At 42.4% G+C, this 14,683-nt stretch overlaps 1 protein-coding gene across 6 annotated transcripts in view; it reads left to right on the forward strand.

Moving 5' to 3' along the window:
- RELN (reelin) overlaps window positions 1-14,683 on the forward strand; it is an 895,263-nt gene that overhangs the window by 678,435 nt on the left and 202,145 nt on the right. For all 6 annotated transcript variants that reach the window (XM_073652257.1, XM_073652259.1, XM_073652258.1 and 3 more), the window contains exons 25-27: window positions 8,399-8,604; window positions 8,889-9,060; window positions 12,969-13,169. In XM_073652257.1, coding sequence (XP_073508358.1) covers window positions 8,399-8,604; window positions 8,889-9,060; window positions 12,969-13,169 — 579 coding nt within the window. The remainder of the gene's footprint in view (window positions 1-8,398; window positions 8,605-8,888; window positions 9,061-12,968; window positions 13,170-14,683) is intronic.

Below are 14,683 nucleotides of genomic sequence, written 5' to 3' on the forward strand. Positions count from 1 at the left end.
CATGACCATAAAAATCTACACTTTCATATACCTGGGGCCTTTTAGGCCCGTGTGCAAATAACATGGAATAACTCAAACTCAAATGACAAACAACTATATACCTGAAGAATACCTAGAGTTTCAAAATTCTAACTAAAGTAATCTTGCAGAAAATAGAAAACAATTAACAGGGCGGGCCTGCGAGGCCCCAGGTATGCGTTCTAGGGTTAAGTGGTGTCTGTGCCACAATTTTGGGAAAAAATGGAGACTCTTTTTGGAGTCCCCTTGCTGTGTCTTACGTGACGTTGGCATTGTCAATTCCAGGTAGGTTGGGTCGCTCCCCCCCCTTTTAACTGTAAGAAACTACATACACTATGGCTTGTGGTGACACAGATGGTTGTGTCTGAAGAGCTGTTTACTCAGAGGTCTGCTCCAAATCTTCAGTGTCTGCTAGTCAGCGTAGAATTTTTAACTGCATCTAGCCTAGGCAATACTTTGGGCGTAGTAGCCCAGCTGCGAAGCAAGCTGCACCGCCTGTGTATCTAATAAGAATTTTTAAATGCATCTAGCCTAGGCAAACTGTGGGGACCCCCAACCAAACCCAGACGCTCAGCCCCCCTACCGCCCCCCTTTCCTTGACAATACAATAATGTAACTCTTACAACTGGATGGGTGAGGATCGGTCACAGCTTTATTAACTCTTTATACTCATTCCATTAGAAAGGCATTTTATTTCGAAAATAATTCAGCTTGTTGCAGCATGTCCTGGGTCTCCACTCCGGCAAGTTGGCCAACAAGTGTAACTCTCCAACATGTCCTTTCTATTTCCAGGCCACGGAGGATCCTGCGTACTCGTACTCTGACCCCCACCCATCACTCTTAACGCTTGCTCCACTCCGTCCTGGAGTCCTGACAGGAATATGTCCAGTACAATATCCATTAAGTGAACAACGTCGGGCCATATGAGGCCTGCTTTATCTCCTTCCAGTTGTCGGTGTCGTACCACTACACCGCCTCTGTCTCTTCTAAATTTTGCCATCCGAATATTTATTACCCGCCTTGTCCGTTCGATGGCCGTGATGTCTCGCGCACCTTGCCATACCGCTATCGGCACAATCTCTGACCATACTATAGCTAGTTTTGTGAAAAATTCTCTGAAGCGCTCAGTGTCTAGTTTCATTATTGCCATTAGTTATGCGCTGTTGTGATGACCTAGGTTGTTTCCCCCGGCCTGTATAACTAAGATGACCGAACATCTTGCCTCTCTCCCTACCTTGATTACCTCCATTAGTACCTGTGGCCATAGCAGGCCTCTAATACCTCTCTAGTTGAAATATGTGTTATGAAACTCTAATTTCCTCCCACCTGGGCAGACTTTCGCCCTTTTTTCTGCCCAATACATATACGAGTGGCCTATCACCCACACTGTTGGCTTAGCGTCACCTGTAAAAGAAACAAACCACGTTAGGATAACAAGTCCGGTCTTATGTATCTTGCCAAACACGTGGATCGCCATCTCCGTATCCTCTGAACTTCCGTTTCTGACAGTCCTGCTCTTGCTGCTTCCGTGGCCGGGCCTATGCGGAATGAGTGTGTCCCGTAATCTTTGGGGTGGTTCCCTGCCGATGTTATGCATTTATTAAATATAGCTTGGAACTGGTATCTTGATAATGGCATTCCATCAATGTGTGATAGGAAGAAATTACTTTGTGATCTGATGGTTAGATATGTTTTTACTATTGTTACCCGACTCAGTGTACCGTTTGTGGGTTGTAGAAGTACCCAAGTGCCCCTGCCCGCTGGAACCGTTTTCGATTTGTGTATGTGTAGACGTATCACATTATTGGCTATGACTACGTCCTGGTGTAATAAGCCTCCACTGGTGGTAATTTTGGATTGAGGGACTAATTCGCTTATGCATAGCGCCCCGAAGAAGGCGATCACAATTGCAGTAGACAGTAGTGTTGCTTCAAATTGTGAGTGTCATGTTAATGGTGTTAGGGATATGATGTGAGAAATCAGTTTTAGTGACACGGGACAGGACGTCTACACTCCTGACTTGGCTGACCCCTTTTCCACCCTTTTATGGATTGTCTGATGATGAACCTTTTTCACATCTCCCCAATTCAGTAGTTGGAAGTGAAATGCTACTCCGGTCAGATACCGCAGCGCTGACGCCCCTGATATGCCCCTCATCATTAGCTGGTGGAGAAATTCTATGGTGACTTGTGATCTGGCTTGTTCACATTGGTCAACCCGTCTGCCTGCTACTAGTCGTGTCCACTCTTCCCATGCCTTACCGTATGCTTGCCACGTCGACGGGGCAACTGACGCTCTGATTAATGGCATCAACTATTCGCCACTAGATCCCATAAGGAAGGTGGGCAACTGTTGCCCGATGGGTGGGCGTTGAGGAAGAGCTCTGTGAAAATCTGCCAATTGAATTGTTATAAAGCGTTAGCAGCAGCTTTAGACCCCTCAACATAGTGGCTAGCGCGGACCCATACATTGTGTTTTAGGCACAGGAATGCTAGCCTGGGTAGTAGGCCTAGCACTGGGAGAGGCGATGATGCCATCTTATTAATGCAGTGCGCTAGGCTGGTGTTTTTTGTTATGAAGCGTATATTTTTGTAAACCAGGCATGCGCCCCATATTTCTATTGCTACCACTATTGGGAAGAAAAATTATTTTCAGGGCTAGATGCAGCTAAAAATTATTATTAATTTAAAAGCTGGTGGAGCTTGGTATAGATGGCCTAATACAATGAGTCCCACACACTGCTAGAAGGCCAAATATTTTTTCAGAGCTAGATGCAGAAAAAAATTATATTCAGTTTGCAACCTGATGGAGGTCAGTATAGATGGACTAATAGAACAAGTCGCACACACTGCTAGAAGGCCAAATATTTTTTCAGAGCTAGATGCAGATAAAAATTATTTTTAATTTGCAGCCTGATGGAGGTCAGTATAGATGGACTAATAGAGAAAGTCCCACACACTGCTAGAAGGCCAAATATTTTTTCAGAGCTAGATGCAGAAAAAATTATATTGAGGGTATGTGCACACGATGAAGAAATGCTCAGGATTTTTTCCTGAGCATTTCTGCATCTCTCTGGCAGGAAAAAACGCATGCGGATTGTACATGCGGTTTCCTGCCAGGGACATGCGGAAATGAAGCGGTCTTCACTTTCATTTCCGCATGCGGGTTGACAAGCGCTTCCCAAGCGATTTTAGCATCACTTGGAAAGTGCTTGTCAACTTCACACTATGTAAATCCATGCAACCGGCATGGATTTATATAGTGTGTGAATGTCAAAAAATAAAAAATAAATATATACTTTACCCTCTGATGGCCCCTGGTGTCCTGCTTCGCTCGGTCCCGGCTGCCGGCAGTGAAGACTTTAGGACCTTCCGACGTCAGCGTCACGTGACCCGTCACATGACTCTGACGTCAGCGAAGGTCCTTCTTCATTCAACCGCGAAGTGCGGGGAATCAAGCAGGAGCGCTGCCCCTGCCGTCAGAAGGTGAGTATGTATATATTTTTTTTTTTATTTTTTTTTTTTTAATGGTACCTGGGTCTGGATGAGACTCTCCTCTCCTCCACACCCGGGTACCATCCGCACATTAGACCGCATGAAAAGCGCATCAACATATACAGTGATGCGGATTCCATGCGGTCTAATGCAAGTCAATGGCGGCAAAAGAGCAGCGTTTCCGCAAAATTAATTGACATGCTGCGGATTTTTGACCGCAGCGTTTACGCTGCGGAAAAATCCGCATCATGGGCACAGCACATGCGGATTTCAATTGGGGAACATTGCTGCCCTTCTACCATGCGTTTTTCATGCATTTCCGCGGCGTTTACGCAACTGAAAAAACGCCGCGGAAACGCATGAAAAACGCATCGTGTGAACTCAGCCTGAATTTGCAACCTGATGGAGGTCAGTATAGAAGGACTAATAGAACAAGTACCACACACAGCTAGAAGCCCAAATATTTTTTCAGAGGTAGATGCAGAAAACAATTATATTCAGTTTGCAACCTGATGGAGGTCATTATAGATGAACTAATAAAACAAGTCCCACACACAGCTAGAAGGCCAAATATTTTTTCAGAGCTAGATGCAGAAAAAAATTATATTCAATTTGCAACCTTATGGAGGTCAGTATAGATGGACTAATAGAATGATGCTATGCCCAAAAGGTTTTACTTCACTAGGTGCAGTAAAAAAATTGGTATTCTGTACACAGGTGGTGTAGCTTGCAGCACAGATAGGCTACTCCACTGACTAACACACTCTGCAATAGGCCAAAAAGGATTAGCTTTGCTAGATTCAGCCAAATGCTGTGAAAAAAACTTGCACAGCACTGGCACAGACCTGCCTGGCAAAAAGTGATAAGAACTGATGTAACCTAGCCCTGAAAAGGACTGCAATTAAAATTAGTCTTTACTCCCAACCTATCTATTTAAGAGCACAGACCTGCCTGATAAAAGTCGTAGGAAATGCTGTAACCTAGTCCTTAAAAGGACTGCAATCACAACTATTCCCTACTCCCAAGCTATCTGTAGATTTGTGCGAAAATTGGCTTGAAATTAACAAGGTATAGCGCACACAGCAACAGCGGTGCCGTCTAACACGCAGCTGCAGCAGTGAGAAAATGGTGGCGACGGGGAAAATGGCTGGGTCTTATAGGGCAAGGACATGTGACATACACTGCCAATGACACATGCCCTTGCTTGTGTGAAAAAAAGCACTTCGCTCCGTGTGTGCGCTGCTGATAGGCTGACAGATTGCACGTCCCCACTGTAAATGCGGGAAAGAGAAAAAAAAATGGAGATCTTCATTATTCCTGCAGAGATCCATCCCCTGCCCCTCCCCCCGCCCCGCTGTACACTCAAACTGCGTATTAACATTAATTTTCATCATTACTGAGAAGAAATCCAGTTATGATTTTGGTGCACGAACAGTTATCGAACATAACATCGAACAGCCGAATTTTTCTCAAATCGTTCGTGTTCGCCGAACGGCTCGAACACCGCCCAAAACAGCTCGAATTTGAGATTGGCGAACAGTTTGAGTCGAACAACGCTCATCTCTACTCGCGACTGGCTGGGGCCTGCAGCTGGAGCTGAAGCACTTTCCTGGTGCTCGCGCTCCCACTGACGTTCTGCTGCTGCCTCGCGATGTGCTGCCAGGAGGGTCTCATAGGTGTCCCTGTCGCCTGGGACATGCTAGGGCTACTTGCATGAAGGGGTCAGAGCCTGCCTGGCTGGGGGGGATGGGCAGGTGGTGGGTGACCCACTACAGGACCAACCGGGAGCGACTCTCTTCTTGGGGTGCCTAGGCGGGACTCCCCGCTTTCTAGAGTGACATCGACTTCCACCTCTTCCCTACCATCTGGAGCATTGGACATCTCCTTGGTTCTGGTCCTGGTGCCACTGGGCATCCTTGCACTCCATGGTCACTGACAAGGAACTGCAACCTGATGCACCCACACACCTTACAGTATTTGCACTTTGACTGTCTAGTGCTGAGCTGATCTTAAGACCCCAGCAGCAAAAGCTATTACTGGCAGTCCTTAGTGTCTGTGAGTATGCCTTCCACACTCACACGCACGATTATTTTGATCCCACCGCTTGCCACCAATGTGGTGAAACAGCAGCTGGGAGACCCCGCAGAATCTCACCACTGCTGCCAATTGTGATGGATTCACACCCCGACTCCCACCTGATGTCACAATTAAGTCAGACAAAGCACATGGTACGGATCTGCCCTTTGCACCAATGTGACGTTCCACACCCCCCTGAGGGACGCATAATGTCAGGTTGGTACAGTCATGCACAGACACCCCTGTCCACATGGGTACAGGAAGGCACCGGAAGGCACCAGGGAGTGAGAAGAGGAGGCCCACTCAGTCACTGACGTGGCACCACACTCGCCCACAACCCTGACAGGCTGAGAGGCTCCGTTCACTAGCTCCAGTGAAGCAAAGCCTGGTCGGCCTGGGAGAGCAGCCACCAGTTTCTATTTGATATAACAGACTTATAACAGGCTAGAAACCCGCCCTGTAGCGTGTTCGTTGGACCGAACAACAGACGTGAGGTTTGTGGATCGAAATAAAAAAAAAAACAGCCCATGGTTAAATTATATATTTAATCGCCTTAAGGGCACACTAAACAATACACTATATACATAAGGGTTATACATACACAGTGGTCAGAGTTGCAAACACAAAAGCATGGGTACAAAAGATATAAAGCAGTTGTTACAAGTAAGTTACCGGTTTAGATGGAAAGGCCTGGCTTTCGGGGGATGGGCTGCCACATGAGAGGCATGCAGGCCCTCTGATTGTTGCAGGACTTTCCCCACATGACTTGACGTCCCAACCTCCCCAGGGAAAGACAATGGGCTCTAGATACAGAAACCTTTAAACTCTCTGGGTCACTCCCCCTACTGCCCCCTGCTAAAGCCCAAGTCTCCACCCCCGTTCTCTCCAAGCTACAGATTCACAAAAACTGAGATGGGCTATACCTCCTCACTGGACGATCCTAGGGAGCCGGTTCTGGTGTCATCGGATCCAGTCAGGCCCCTGCTACGCGTGGACACCAAACATAGTGGCCCTAGGGGCTTCTGAAAGGCTGTGCCACATATCTCCCTATCCTTGCTTGCTGGGCGGCGAAGAAAGGAATGGTTAGATTCTTCATTGCTTTAGGATTCCAAAAATCTATTTTGTGTATCACTCTGACGTATCGTCTTCACATAACTCGCTGTTGAATTATCGTATTTTACACAAAGAGCATATTGCTTGGGGGGTGGGCCTACCTGCAGCAGCTTCACAGCTGATGCTGGTGGGGGCTTTGTCACTCACTGAATCTCTCAGCACCCTTCTCTCTGCTTGAGCTGCAGTGGTGTCGGATTTGCATATGTAGAGCTCTGTAAAACCCGCCTGGCAATGCACAGTGATTGACAGGGGATTACCTTGAATATCTTCACAATGAAAAATTTTTTTTTTACCTAAAATACAAAGGAAATGTATCATCTTTAAATTTAGGCTTTTTAGAGATCACGTCATCTTCAATTTGCTTAACTGTTCACAATAACAGTAATTTTGACCAGGGGGGTCCAAACTTTTAAATAAATCTAAACACCCTATAGTGCCACATGAAAGGCACTAAAAGGTCCTAGTTTATTGTATGTAGGGGGCTTGGGACATAGAAATTTCTATCTATTCTATTCTAATGGTTCGGCCTAAGAATTTACTGTACTTGGCTGATGAAATGTCGGGTTTCCTTGGAGATGTGTGCGTAAAAATCAGACTCTACACGAATGGTCCGTGTGCCGTGCAATTTTTTATACTGACTTACATTGGCGAGTGCGATCCAATTCTCACAGACAATTGCCGGATGCAGCAATTTTTTTCTCAGTCCGATCCGACCTGAGAAAAATCTCTCAGATTAGCACTGAATCATTGTATAACATTGGTCAGAGTGCAATGCGATATTTTTTCGCATTGCACTCATCCGTATTATATGCCAGTGTGAGCGAGCCCTTAGACTCATAGCTCTCTCCCTATATACACAAATAGAGGGACCTGTTCATCTGGGAGAACGGGGAGTGGAGAAGTAGTCGTGGATCACATCAGATTAGTCATCCGAGATGCATAGTCATTGGTCGGCTTTTTAAAATATGTTTTCTCTGAAATTCTTCAGCAATTCAAGATAAAACATACACGGCTGCAATAATGTAGCCAGTGATCATTCATGTTGCTTGTAGTTCAGGCAGCATAGATCTCATGGCAAGTTCCCCTCAACTAATGATATGAGTATTGAAATTTAGCTGACAAAGAACATGTATTCTATAATGATGTCCTTGCCATCTAGCTTCTGCTTGTAATACTGAAGTTAATTACAGAGTATTACAGGTGTCAGAGTATTACTGGCAATGCCACATATTGATGACAAGCCATGGGAAACAGACTTTCTAGCCTCTTATAAATAATTGGCCAGAGAAATGTATTGAATACTTCAGAAACACTAGAGTTCATTATATTTATTTAGCCAAGAAAATTAAAAAGACCTTCCATGGCTAAACAGTTCTCATTTAAATAACTGTCTCATTCTCAAGGAGGTAAGCATTTTTTTAACAAGTGGATCTTTTCTATGTATTCTAGGTCAGGGGTTCTCAGCCGTTTTGGACCAAAGGCTGTATTGCTAGATTATACTACTCCCTAGGGTCGCCATAAAACGTAAAGCCCTCATACACATTAGAATAAAGTTAGCTGAACTTGCTGATTTTGCCACTATCTGTCGGCAATCTAATGTGTATGGGGACCTCCTGACTATCCATCAACAGATGATGTCGGGTGAGAGGTTATTTGTGCATTTTAGAATAATTGAATCTTTGCCTTTTCTTTTAAAGGATGGGAGAAGACAGCTGGTTAGCTGGGACATGGACACAACGTGGGTTGATTTCATACAGTTCTACATACAAATTGGAGGGGAAAGTTATTCATGTAATAAAGCAGATAGTAGGGAAGAAGGAGTGTTACTTCAGTACAGTAACAACGGAGGTATAAATTGGCATCTGCTAGCGGAAATGTATTTCTCTGACTTCACAAAGCCTAAGTAAGTACCATTTTTTTCTGTCTCATTTATGAATTAAGTACTGTGATAATGACATTCAGATGATTCCTTTGGTTATCATGTTGTTTTTGTTTTGTTTGTTTCTATTTTTAATTTTCCATTTGTTAATGTGGAATGATGTGTGGTTTCTGAAATAAATGAGAAATGGCTTCTCTGATGTGTCATCTTGATATGCCAGTTGATTCTGCTCATCTGGACACTGTTGGATAAATTTAGCTCCTGGCATGGTTAGGTAAAATATTTGCCCATCTTTTATATTCTACCAGGTTTGTATATCTTGAGCTTCCAAGTGCAGCAAAAACACCATGTACCCGTTTCCGCTGGTGGCAACCTGTCTTCTCAGGAGAAGGATATGATCAGTGGGCCATTGATGATATCATCATATTGTCAGAAAACCAAAAACAGATTATACCTATTGCTTATCCAACCTTACCACAAGTAAGTCCTTATTATATCTTAACTGCTGAGAACACGCTGAATTTTATATGTAAGGCTAGGTTCACATTAATGCAGGGCTCTCCGCTGAGCACTATGTGGGGGTTTCTGACGAAATTCCCAAGAAATGTATTCCAACTGGAACTCTGAAAGTGCCAGTCACTACTTAAATGAATTCGACAGATTCACTGTGGACACTGACAGTATTTGTCTTTTCCAGATATGTACAAAAATGTGGTTAACCACATTTTTATGCATGTCTGAAAGATGAATTCCACCAGGACGTAGGTCAGACAGTTTCCACAGTGACTCTGCTGGCTTCATTCAAGTGCATGGCTCTTTAAGGGATCCCATTGGAATACATTTTTTCATGGATTCCGATACAAACTTCAGCGTAATGCTCAGCGGAGAACACTGCGTTACTGTGAACCATGCCTTTACCTTTTTCATGTTACGCTATACTTTTATTCATGTCCAGATACAGTACATACCAAAAGTTTTGACACACGTTCTCATTTAAAGATTTTTCTGTATTTTCATGACTGTGAAAATTGTACATTCACACTGAAGGCATCAAAACTATGAATTAACACATGTGGAATTATATACTTAACAAAAAAGTGTGAAACAACTGAAAATATGTCTTATATTCTAGGTTCTTCAAAGTAGCCACCTTTTGCTTTGATGACTGCTTTGCACACTCTTGGCATTCTCTTGCTGAGCTTCAAGAGGTAGTCACCGGAAATGGTTTTCACTTCACAGGTGTGCCCTGTCAGGTTTAGTAAGTGGGATTTCTTGCCTTATAAATGAGGTAGCGACCATTAGTTGTATTGTGCAGAAGTCAGGTGGATACACAGCTGATAGTCCTACTGAATTGACTTTTAGAATTTGTATTATGGCAAGAAAAAAGCAGCTAAGTAAAGAAAAACGAGTGGCCATCATTACTTTAAGAAATGAAGGTCTGTCAGTCCAAAAAATTGGGCAAATTTTGAAAGTGTCCCCAAGGGCAGTTGCAAAAACCATCAAGCGCTACAAAGAAACTGGCTCACATGAGGACCGCCCCAGGAAAGGAAGACCAAGAGTCACCTCTGCTTCTGTGGATAAGTTTATCCGAGTCACCAGCCTCAGAAATCGCAGGTTAGCAGCAGCTCAGATTAGAGACCAGGTCAATGCCACACAGAGTTCTAGCAGCAGACGCATCTCTACAACTGTTGAGAGGAGACTTTATGCAGCAGGCCTTCATGGTAAAATAGCTGCTAGGAAACCACTGCTAAGGACAGGCAACAAGCAGAAGAGACTTGTTTTGGCTAAAGAACACAAGGAATGGACATTAGACCCGTGGAAATCTGTGCTTTGGTCTGATGAGTCCAAATTTGAGATCTTTGGTTCCAACCACCGTGTCTTTGTGCAACGCAGAAAAGGTGAACGGATGAACTCTACATGCATGGTTACCGTGAAGCATGGAGGAGGAGGTGTTATGGTGTGGGGGTGCTTTGCCGGTGACACTGTTGGGGATTTATTCTAAATTGAAGGCATACTGAACCAGCATGGCTACCACAGCATCTTGCGGCGGCATGCTATTTCATCCGGTATGCGTTTAGTTGGACCATCATTTATTTTTCAATAGGACAATGACCCCAAACATACCTCCAGGCTGTGTAAGGGCTATTTGACCAACAAAGAGAGTAATGGGGTGCTACGCCAGATGACCTGGCCTCCACAGTCACCAGAACTGAACCCAATCGAGATGGTTTGGGGTGAGCTGGACCGCAGAGTGAAGGCAAAAGGGCCAACAAGTGCTAAGCATCTCTGGGAACTTCTTCAAGATTGTTGGAAGACTACCTCTTTAAGTTCATCAAGAGAATGCCAAGAGTGTGTAAAGCAGTCATCAAAGCAAAAGGTGGCTACTTTGAAGAACCTAGAATATAAGACATATTTTCAGTTGTTTCACACTTTTTTTTTAAGTATATAATTCCACATGTGTTAATTCATAGTTTTGATGCCTTCAGTATGAATGTACAATTTTCAAAGTCATTAAATACAGAAAAATCTTTAAATGAGAAGGTGTGTCCAAACTTTTGGTCTGTACCTTATATACATGTACAGTATAAATAAACACTGCTACGTAACCGCTTTTTACATTTATTTTTTTTAAATAACCTTTGCTCCATTTTAATTTCTGATTATTGGGCTATGCTCGTAATATAAGACTTTATGAGTCTTTGTATCTTGCCCATGATTTCTTTCTGAATATCTAGTCAGGCTCAGCCAATCTTTAAGGCATCACTCCAGCAGTTTTGTTTAATGCAGATCTGGAGTGGTGCTACTAATCTAAGTTCCCTGCCCCTAGTCTTATACTCACCAGCCGCTGTCTTCATCTTTTATTGGTCGCACCCTGGTCGGTCTCCAGCAGTTTGTGACCTGCCGGATCACTCCAGTGTTTGCTGTGTGATCTGCAAGTCATAACTCAATATAAGTCTATGAGAGCCAGAACAACGCCACAACAAGGCTCTTAGACTTACACTGAGAGCTTGTGACTGTTACCTCTGACTTCGGTCAGTCAGAAGTTGCGGTCATAAGATGGAGGTACGGGACCTGAGTGGTGCCAGGAAGAGCTGAAGACAGTGGCTACTAAGTGTAAGATTAGAGTCCTGGAACCTAGATTATTAGCACCATTCCAGCAGTGAAATTAAAAAATCCGCTGGAGTAGTGCGTTAATGAAGTATCAAGAAAGTAGCTATTAAAGCAGTTTTGCATGGACTAGTCCTGATCATTGTACTGTTTAAATAGGCAGCGACCAGTTACCAAACAAACAAACAAACGATTGTTCATCAGCTGATCGCATCTTTTATGCAGCCTAAAAGAGAATTGTTGCTAGCAGCACATCCATTGTTTACACGGAGAAATGTCCCACTGAGAATTTGCAAATGCCAGAGGGACCAAACAATTAGGCTGTGTGTCTACAATGAGCTTTGATGACTTTTTGACACTGCGTATTTTCGCTGCATTAAAAATACAGCGTTTTACACTTCCAGCAAAGTGGATGAGATGTATAGAAATCTCATGCCCATTGTGTTTTTTTTTTACTCTGTGTAAACTAACCTGCGGTGTGTGTGTTTCAAATCTTTAATATGTCAATTTCTCTGGCGAGTGCTCTGAGTTTTATGTGCAGATTTTCCCATAGACTTGCATTAGATGTGGAAAAATCGCAGGGAAAAAATGCACATGCATTTCTGTGGTGGAAACGCATTAAAAACGCATGTAAACCGCATTTGACTATATCAATAAAATTTTGTCAAAGCCAAATACCAGGAAGTATCAAAAACAAAAGCGGCTTTATTTACATACCAGCATGAGACAAAAAATGTAGAGTCAAGAACGCAGTAAAAATGCAAGTAAAAAATGCAAGTAAGCTAATTATCTTAATAGGTACAGAAATGGTGCAAAAAATCTGCAACAAAAAAAACTCACCAAACGCTCAACATGGCAATGTGGCCATGGTTCAATCCATATACAGTTTGCATTGGCCCATGTAAAAGGGTCTTTAAATTAATTGTTATAGCTTCAATCAGCGCTTATTATTGTCAGTAATCTGCCTGTCTAAAAAAGATTCTTACATGGCCTGCTGGTTCGTTATCCCTCTGTTTTATATCTTTGAAGGAAATTTGTGTCTATGAAGGAACATTTTAATCCTTTATAACACGGAAAACCTAAATAAAATAGAGCAAAAATCAGCTGATTTTCACAGTAGAGATAAAAGGTGATGTTTTTTAGTAACTAAGTTTTACTAATCTAAATCACATTATTAGAGATATTATTTTAGCATTTCTAAAATTGTATATTTTTTATATATTGTATTGTAGAAGCTATAAATATAAAATATATTCATATTGCATTTTCCTCCCAAATAGAATTTTTATGAAAAGCCTGCCTTTGACTATCCAATGAATCAGTTGAGTGTTTGGCTAATGATGGCTAATGAAGGGATGGTTAAAAATGAAAGCTTCTGCTCTATTACCCCCTCTGCTATGATATTTGGAAAATCAGATGGTGATCGATTTGCTGTTACTCGGGATCTAACTTTGAAAACAGGATATGTACTGCAGTTCAAGGTATTTCAGTTTTTCCCTTGTAATGAATTAAATACTGGGGTGCTGTACAAACTGCAGAACACATTTTAAAGTTTAATGTCTTTTTTCATTTTCTTCATTTTTTGGAGCAATTCAAAGCATATTCTGTCCACTAAACATATTAAGCAATAGACCTATCTTAAAAAAGCTATGACTGTTGCTGTGTAAATCCAGGGCTTGTAAACAGGGCTATGGAGTCAGAGTCTGGGCTAGTTTTATATGGAGCCGGAGTTAGTATATTTATATAATCTGTTATTAATATTGTATAAATAATTTATTATTTCCTATAAGAATTTAGAAAAGTTTAGGTATGATAATAAAAATATATTTTATATTCTTCAATCTAAGGCCCCTATCTATTAAAAAATAAATAAATAGACATAACCAGGATATTCTAGTGGTGATAAAAAACAGTTATCACCTCTCCTGCATTCTCTCTTGCTTTTGTCATTTATCCAAGGTATCTTCATGCTGCTTCAAGTTAATTAAATTGTCTACATCTGTGTTGCACATGCTCCATAGTGAAGTTCCTTCTCTATAGACCAGACGAGAAAGTTCACTACTGGGCATATCTGCAATCATCTCAGCCTGAACAACCCCGATATTACCATTTTACTACAGTAAATGTCTTAGTATTAATCATTGGGCATTTATTAATGGAATTAGTCTAGAGAAACCGAGAAGTCTGAGTCAAAACTTTGGCTTACAGACTCCACAGCCCTTCTTGTCCAGGATCCCTTGTCATTCACAATGGTCCAGAAGCTGTGCAGTTCTTTGTGATAGCTGCTCAGCCTCATTTTCAACTGAAAACTGTTTCACATTATTTTTGTAACAATTTTGCTAAATGGGTATTGGCTTACATCCTTCTCTGTATAAACTGTAAATCCCCCTATATGCTTTAGATTAAGGTTAGCAGAACCAGCCGATACTGATGCATTCGGTTAACAGTCTAATGTGTATGAGAGCCCTGAATTGAGGAATTATCAATTTGGCTTATCCAATTTCAGGCTACAGGTCTTATTGACTCAGAGAGGTAAGTTGTCACCAGACATGTCTGGCGACGGCTCTTTCATAGAGAACAGAAGAGTGCTTGGCAGAACAAGTGCTACTATTTATGGGTAAGTCAGCCAAAATGACTGCTGGCTGAATGATTGGCTGAACTTGTTTGGCAGAAAGCCATCTAGTGGATATGGCTGCGTTTAATCAAACCCTGTTTAGCATGTAAAAAATGAGGGGACTTACTGGGAAAAAATAATAAAAATTATTTCACCTCTCTCCAGCCTCAGGTTGGATGGTGCCTTGTGCAAAATTGTCTTTGGTGCCCAATCCTGTTAATTTTTTTCCTAGGACACATGCATTGGCAACATTATTATCTGAAACTCAAATGAGTCAGGACATCCTCCAAACATGAATGCCAAAGTTTCGGTAGATTTAAGATGCTTTGACTTAAAATTGTATCTCTTTCAAACCCAGATCTTTAAGGACCTTGAAGCAAA

The sequence above is a fragment of the Phyllobates terribilis genome, unplaced genomic scaffold (assembly GCF_046119375.1).
Source record: "Phyllobates terribilis strain yellow unplaced genomic scaffold, ASM4611937v1 Scaffold_11__3_contigs__length_659146591, whole genome shotgun sequence".
NCBI classification, from domain to species: Eukaryota; Metazoa; Chordata; class Amphibia; order Anura; family Dendrobatidae; genus Phyllobates; species Phyllobates terribilis.